Source organism: Corylus avellana, chromosome ca4 (assembly GCF_901000735.1).
Source record: "Corylus avellana chromosome ca4, CavTom2PMs-1.0".
NCBI lineage: Eukaryota > Viridiplantae > Streptophyta > Magnoliopsida > Fagales > Betulaceae > Corylus > Corylus avellana.
This window is the reverse complement of record NC_081544.1, coordinates 2,072,285-2,080,605: the sequence shown is the minus strand read 5'-3', so window position 1 is coordinate 2,080,605 and position 8,321 is coordinate 2,072,285. Positions and strand designations below refer to the sequence as shown.

Sequence of the window (8,321 nt, the reverse complement as noted above, 5' to 3'; positions counted from 1 at the left end):
ACCTGTTTAAGCAGGTGGACCCCATAAAAATTTCATCACATTTATTATCTAAATTACTAACAATCCGAACAATAAAATTGTTAGGAATTTTGTCCACAATGGAATGTACTTTCCTTTGCTCCAAAAAAAAAAGAAAAAATACGACAATTTAATTAGCCAAATAGCTTAGAAATTAAAATGGAATATTAATCCCAATATCTTAGGACAATATCTACCAAATGAGGATTGTATAACAAGCAAACACAACAAACAAACACCAACAAGGATAAATTGTTGTAAAGGATAATTAAAATAAAAGGCATATCATTGTTAATTTGCTTGCATTTCAAGGGCAACGTGACTTTAATTCTCCAATCAAAGAATTCAAATCAGAATAAGATGACCCCTCTTCTTCCACAGCCCTCCTTGCCATCTCTCCGAGTGCTTTGGCTTGGCTTCTCATTTCATCTGCCTTTTCACCCACCATAATTCGCTTCACTGCCTTCTCTATTGCCTCCTTCTTGATACTTTCTTCCCCAACTTCATCAACTCCATCAACGCATCGCTCAGCACCAACATCAACTCCAATTTTCAATACCTATTACAATATAAATTAAATAATTAAATTCATCAATTTCTATAAATTTAGCTTATATAATAAACTGTGATTTAACATGCATGGTATCAGAACAGATAGATCATGAGTTTGAAATTCTGTCTCCGTCATTCACCCCCACATTCAATTAAATATTACACGTGAGAGTTTAAGCTGTTGAGATAAGTGATGATTTAACGATGGTACCTGAGTCACCAACTTCTCATTGAAAAATTGGTCGGCAAACCCAGGCCATGTGACCATGGGAACCCCAGCAGTGACTCCTTCCAACGTTGAATTCCAGCCACAATGAGTCACAAATCCTCCAACTGCTTCATGATCAAGAATCAAAATTTGGGGTGCCCAACCTCTTATAATTAGACCTTTTCCTTCCATTCTCTTCTCAAATCCTTGAGGCAGCCACTCTTCTTTTCCTCCACTACCATTCTTTTCTTTCCTCACAACCCAAATGAATTGCTGCCCAGAAGCCTCAAGACCCATTGCAATCTCCATCAGTTGAGAATCATTGAAGTAAGCCATACTTCCAAAACATACATAAACAACTGAATTGGGTTTCTTTGTATTAAGCCACTTGAGGCATTCATGTTCATCAACAGAGGATTCTTTATCTTGACCTTCCTTGTTGCATACTGAAACCGGCCCTATATGCCATGCCTTCTTTCCCAAAACGTTTCTGTAATGATCTGCATAAGCTGGCTCCAGCTCATAGAAGCTGTTTACAACAATCCCATAGCTCCTCATGCCTGCTTCTGCAGCTTCTTTCAACACATTGGTCATGTCAGTTTCAACCTCTTCCCGAATGAAGCTCGGTACTTGCATACTCGTCAACTTTATCTCTCCAGGAAAATTAGGAATGAGAAAAGGTTCGGAATAATATTGCGTCATACTCTCCATCGCAGTGATGGAGAAAAAACTGGTTCCATTGAAAACAAGCCTTGGGATTCCAAATTTAGCGGCAGCATCGGTTGCCCATGGATAGAACATGTCAGCGACGAGGCAATCAGCGTCATGGAGTAGCTGCTCCAATGGTTCTTGAAGCACTGCAAGGGCTTTGAGGAAACTGCTCAACATTTCGGAAGGCAGGAATTCGAAGTTTTCGCATCCTTCTGGCAGGCCGGCCTTTTCAACCGGGAACTTGATCGTTTGGATATCAACCTTGGCGGTGGCGCCGCCGCAAGTTTCGATTCTTTCAATCGTTCTGGAGACGAAAGGCACGTTGAGAGGGGTGGTGACAATGGTTGCCTTCACGCCACGCGCTGCGAATAGCTTAGCCATGTTCGTCATTGGTATTATGTGGCCAGGGGCCATGAAAGGGAAGAAGAGTATGCCAAGCTGAGAATTTTCGCTGCCCATCCCACCCGGAAATTCTTCGGATTAATCTTTATGCGTTATATTCATCTCAACAGATTTCTCGTACAAACACTAAAATGTATAGCGGATCTTTTTGTCGGATATCATGAGTAACGAGTGGTAGTGAATCAATGTCGCATGGAATAGCCCAGAAAAAACGCAACAAAACAAAAAAAAAAATGTCACATGGAACAAATATAGCGAATCTTTCTTAACCGACTGCCTTTTGACTTGCAAGGTTTTAGTTTTATTTATTTATTTATATAAACATGAGGAAGAAGAATATTGTATTGTACTGACATGCATGGAGGTAATTTCGTGACAAATGGAGTGATCCCTTACCCTCCAGATCACATAAATCATGGGTTGTTTTCTTTTTCTTTTCATCGGGAGCCTCGATCGGCCATTGTTAATAATTTTTGATGGGTACGTACGTATTGTTTCATTTGACAGCGAACAATTGATGTCCAATCGTTCGATTCTCAGACAAAATGCTTATTTTGAACAGTTTAAGATTAAGATATGTTTACTTTAAGATTAGAGACTAATAATGAATCATCTCATATATTTCACGGTTAGTGTGTATTAAGAGGATTATCCAAAAAGTTTCCTCCTTACACAATAAATATTTAATTGAAATAGAACAGTTCATTTTCAAATTGGTTTTGATTTTTACCTTGTCTTTTGATCTTATAAGAGCAATTCCAACAGTTGATGGATATTTTAGTCATTTAAAATCAAATTTTTAGTTTAGCTACTACTTTTTCGCAATGAACTCTAGCAAACTGTCTATTTTACAATTTATTTTATTTAAATATTGTTTTTTAATTTTTTTTTTTTTTCTCACTTCTCTCTCTGGAAAACCAGCAAATCAGGGAAAATATCTCTTGTCTCTCTCTCTCTCTCTCTCTCTCTCTCCTCTCTCTCTCAGCAAAACCATCAACAACTGTAAATCAAATCTTCCCCTCTTTTTCTCTTCTCTCTTAGCAAAACCAAACCGACAAATCAACACCTGGAAATCAGATCGGACCACAAAATGGGGGATCAAATTAAATTAGATTAGACCATCTCTCGTCTCTCTTGGCGTGGTGGGTTGGAGATATGGGCTACAAAACCAAGCCTGCATCTCTCTTGAACTCCATTTTCTTGTTCATGGTGAACGATACCCATGGCTTGGTGGAGGTGCGGTTTTAATGATGTGGTTCTGAGAGGGTGCTCAACGCCTAGGCCCCACCGGCGACGTCCACTCTAATGAAGCTAAAAAATGGAGAGAAGAAGAGGAAAAAAAATTTGTGTGCTGAGGGATGAATGTATTTCGGTGAGAAGATGAACCAGCGAGAGAAAGGAAAAGAGAGGAGATAAAGAATAATAAAATAAGACCGTTTGAAATCATAAAAAATTGCTAACAGTTGCTACAGTAAACTTTTATATTTATTTAACTTAAAAGCTAGCTTAACCTTGTTGCTGGAGATGCTCTAATCATAATGAAATCTTGACTCCCTTTAACAGGCTAACACTGCAGAGGAAAGTATTATACCACTTGACATTTTGACAGAAAAGTACTTGTCGTGAATGGAAATTTCACATAATTTTTCTATCATTTCCCCCCATCAGAAATTTCAATTCCTCCACATACTTGCATAAAGGATACCCCTCAAATTAAATACATCAGAGTCATTATACTGTGATACCAAATTCCTGGAAAACACAGTAACTTTGCATCTCTCCTTCATCCCTTATTCGGCTTTAATCATATTTTCTTTAAATTTATCATTGTATCAGTAGCCTGTGTAGCCTGTAGGGTCCGTAGATTTGAAAAAAAAAAAAAAAGATAGAGAGAGATGAATGGCATTGGCAGAGATCTCTTTTGAGTATGGGTCAATTCTTTTGCCGACTACGTACAGACAAAAAAAGGTAACATGGTTCACGAGTAGGGAAGCTTTAATTCTTCTAGAAGTGTTTGGTTCCACTGTAGATCTATGGAAGCCTGGAAGAAATTGGCATCATTTTTTGTCGTCTAAAACAGCATCTTCTGTCTTTGTCCAAAAAAACAATTCACTTTTGTCATGGCTTGACTGATCTCCAGTGATTTGGTGAAGCTGCTAAGAATACTTTAAGTGCGTTAGCTCTAGAGCAAGGTTAGAAACTATATTTTTATTTTATATTGTTGACGTGTTATTCTCAATCAACTTAAAATTAATTAAGATTGACAAGTTAGTACTATGAGATAAAAAATGAGGTTTATAGCATTTTTCTTAAACTTACTATGAGGAAAAGTGGAATTAAGAAATTTGATCTCATGCTTTTAACAGTTAAAAGAGTCTCATGCAATTTAGATAATGTATACGGTATTGGGCTAAAAATGGAACGCCAATGAGAGATAACGCGAGAGTTGCTACCAATAGTCGGATCAATTTTTGTTAAATAATAATAATAATAATAATGTCAAGGGTGAATTGGGATTACCTCTTAAGTATTATAGAAAATATGGTATCTAGTATTACTCTTAGAAACAAATAATAATAATAGATCCATACTAATTGTTTTTCCAAAAACAAAAACAAAATAAAATTAAAAGTCTAACAAAATTAAAAGAGAAAGAAAAATATGGGGGGGGGGAGAGTTGAACACTTTAAGGAGGTGGCTGAACCACACCCAAAAAAGGTCATTTTGGAGGTGGCTCGCAGCCTTGAAAGGGATTCGACCATCCCTAAAATCCCATAAAAGGGTGGTTGATTACTTCTTTTGGACTACGAGGGTGATTTGACTATCCCCAAAGATGACTTTTGGAATAGCTTAACCACCCTCAAAACTCCCTTGATTCTACTTTTGTTTTGTTTTGTTTTTTTTGTTTTTTGCCCCTCAGGGGTGGCCAGCCACTCCTTACTTTTTTATTTTATTTTTAATTATGTTTAAAATATAAGTAATATTTTATTATTATTTATATTAATGGGACAGATGTCCCATTTATGATTTTAGGATCTTTCTAGTGAGATCTTAGCCATTAACTAGACACTCTCCAGTCCACAATGGATTGGAGAGGATCCGGTTCCAGAAGATTGACACATGACACCTCTGCTCAACTTCCTCAAACTACAATCCAACTGTTCAGCATTCATCCACTTCTTCTTCAGCTTGTGCCACGTGTCCTTTTGCTTTATCAACTTGCATTCCTTCCTAGAGCTTTGTCTCTTTCAGCCCTTGACATAGCTCTCCTCTCTAAGCCTTGTTTCCTTCAGCTCGTGACAGCACTGTACTGGTTTGCCCCATGAATCCTCGAAGCAACTTATTTTTTATTTTTGCACTCCAAATTTTATTTTTCTGTTATGAGATTTTTGTTTTAGGGTTTCAAATTTTTACGTTGGTACAATTTGTTCGAATTTTTGAAAGAAAATCTTCACAAAAATGACTAAAGATGAATTCTTTTGAAGTTTAATATTTAATTATGTTTTTGTGGTTTTGGAGTTTAATCTTTGATTTGAGTAATTCTATAATGACTACTTGTGTCTTACTTGTATCTTATTAAGAATGATGTGACTATTAAAATCACCCTTTGATCAAAATTTAATAATGATCAATCACAAGCTTAATGATAATTTTAATAGCTACATCATTCTTAGTATGACACAAGTAGAACACAAGTAGGCTATCTATAATTACTCTTTTGATTGTGTAAAATATAATATTTTGAACCAATTTTGCGTCTTTTTTCTTAAAAAAAAAAAAAAAAAAAACCGGCCACGTATTTTGTTCAAAAGATAATTTCTTTCATTGATTTTAAATACCCATATGTTTTTTAACCCACAAGTCAATAGATTTTATTATTTTGGACGAAATTCATGCTATTAAATGGAGTTTTAGTCTGAAAATTCAAAGTAGAAAAAAAAAATGAGAAAAACTATTTAGATACTAACTTTTATAAGAACATGACATAAACTAGATTTTTTGGGCCCTTTAATAAGGGAATGACACATCAGTGTAAAACATAAAAACTGAAAAACAAAAAAACACCAAATTATTTGCTATTATCTTTACAATCTTTTCTAAACTCTAAAATTCTCATTCCCGAATTCCAACACTAAAGATACCAAGCAGAATAAAAAGAACACCCAAATCCATTTCAAGAAAAAACACTACACTCACAAAAAAAAAAAAAAAAAAAAAACAAGAACTTTCATTGTCTTTAGGTCAAATGTAACGTAAACTTTACATTTGTTTAAAGCATTGAAGAAGAAGACATAAATTTCTTCTAAATTGATTTGAAAGAAATTTTCTTTAATTTAGTGTAATAAGTATTAAGTGTCATCTCTCACATATTTTTTTTTAATATTTTAACAGTCTTTATAACACTAATCATTTGAAAGAATAGATTGAAAAAGAATTTTTCCAAATTAATTTGAAAGAAATTTGTATTCTTATATTAATCATATATAAGACCAAAAAAAAAAAAAAAATTGCCACAAAAAATAAATAAATAAAAGTTACCCTCACCGCCGATTAAGACAGAGGACATCCATCCCATAACACGGCTTTTCAGACATCATAATAATTTGCGACTGAAATTTCTTGTCATGTGAGGGACCCGGCATCCAAAATGATATTGTGGGGACAGGCTATGTGCAACAAGTCACTCCATTTTAGGAATGTTGTGACTTTTTTTGCACAAAATAATGAAGCCAAGTGATGGTTTTTTGTGATGATTTAGGGTTAAAAATTGTCATTACAAAAGTAATGACGGTTTTGTAGTGACAGTTCTAAAGAGTAGCTAAACAAAGGTAAGAAAATCGGGAAAAGATGTTGGTTTAGGCAAAACTGACACTAATTAGTGATGGTTTATCCAAACCGACACCTTTTAATTAGTGATGGTTTTTTTAAAAAAATCATTAATTTATAAAATTCCGATATATATATTATTTTTTCTACTTATTTGTTGATTTCTTATTTAAATTTTTACATTTTATTTTATTTTTATTATTATTATTTTTCATTTTAATGTCAATCAGATCTAGATCTGCTTCTTCTTCTTTTTCTTCGTTTCTCCTTCTTCTCCCTCTCTTTTCTCGATCTCTCTCTCTGTTGACGCCAACATCAATCTCTCTGTTGGGCTTCTTCTTCGTGTGATTTTGGCTCTTGCGGCTGGCAATCCAAAAATGGCACGCACAAAATCAACCATGGATTCCAAGGAGATAGCACAAAGCTTCACTTCTAGAATGGGCTTAAATTCACAAACATCCAGTGTCCTCTTGATTGCTTTGGCTTGGAAAAAATGTTGAAGAAACATGCACCCAATGAACGGCAGCCTATAGAAAAATGCAGGAAAAAAAAGGTGATCAGTACTAGATCCAGTCAAAAATAAAAAAAAAAACGTGAAATGTGATGATAGTGTGTTAAACTTTTAAACCCAAAAAAGATTGTGTTCAAATTAGAGATTCAAATATATTTGGGTTGAATTTGTGTTTAAAATTCAAAATTTGAAATTGGTGTCGGCTGAATAGTAAACCAACACTATTATTAGTGTCGATTTTTGCTCAACCGACACTAAATTAAAAATGGTGTCGGTTGAACAGTAAACTGACACTATTATTAGTGTTAGTTACTGTTCAACCGACACTAAATTAAAAATGATAACAGTTGAACAGAAACTGACACCTTGTAGTGTTGGTTTTTAAACCGACATTATCCAAACCGTCACTAAATCCAGTTTTTTTTGTAGTGGTAGAAGGCCACCGTTCACGTTACTCCACAAAACTATTGATTTTGGTATAATTATGGGGAAAAAAAATAAAATGGAGAGTATCTATTTAAGCAAAAGGGTGATAAAATTAGGATAAAATTTTCCTCAATTTAAAAAAATTAGACAATTTAATCCCGCTATTTTATATAAATGGCTCATTTCCATTTCAAATGAAATGGAGAAGATCCTATTCCAACTAGTATTGTCTTCTTCCTTTCACTCTTTTCTAAGAATCTTTTTTTATTATTTTTTTTTTCTTCATTGTACTCCTGGCGTTTTCTTTGTTTTTTTGTTTTAATTTTGGTTTTTATCTTCCGGCTGTGTTTTTTTTTTTTTTGGTTAAATACTACAAACCGACTTAGAGTTTCATTTCTTTATTTTTTTTTCTTTTATTTCTAGGGTTTGATTTTCATCACAAGAGGTATATGTGGTTTTGATAAAGATCAAATTGATCCTTCCGTCCATTAACTATTAGCTGACTTAACAGAAGTTCATGTCACTGACACGTAGACCAATTAAAATTTGACACATGTCATAAGTGGCCACATCATCATAAGTGGCCACATCATCAGTGCCACCTAATTTAAAAATAATAATAATAATAATAAATTCAAAAAAAAAAACAATAATTGGGGGTGGCTA

The 8,321-nt window shown here is 34.3% G+C and overlaps 1 protein-coding gene across 1 annotated transcript; it reads right to left on the bottom strand.

Moving 5' to 3' along the window:
* Nucleotides 1-325: 325 nt before the first annotated feature.
* On the bottom strand, nucleotides 326-1,948 carry LOC132179253 (scopoletin glucosyltransferase-like). The gene is made up of 2 exons (XM_059591934.1): nucleotides 782-1,948; nucleotides 326-577 (listed from the first exon to the last, which is right to left on the bottom strand). The coding sequence occupies exons 1-2, from the start codon at nucleotides 1,946-1,948 to the stop codon at nucleotides 326-328; spliced, it is 1,419 nt and encodes a 472-aa protein (XP_059447917.1).
* Nucleotides 1,949-8,321: the final 6,373 nt, after the last annotated feature.

Excerpts from the sequence above, each read along its gene's own strand:
- LOC132179253 (XM_059591934.1), bottom strand. The coding sequence starts at position 1,948 with ATGGGCAGCGAAAATTCTCAGCTTGGCATACTCTTCTTCCCTTTCATG. Across the intron at positions 578-781 it reads ATGAGAAGTTGGTGACTCAG|GTATTGAAAATTGGAGTTGA; the intron begins GTACCATCGTTA and ends ATATTGTAATAG.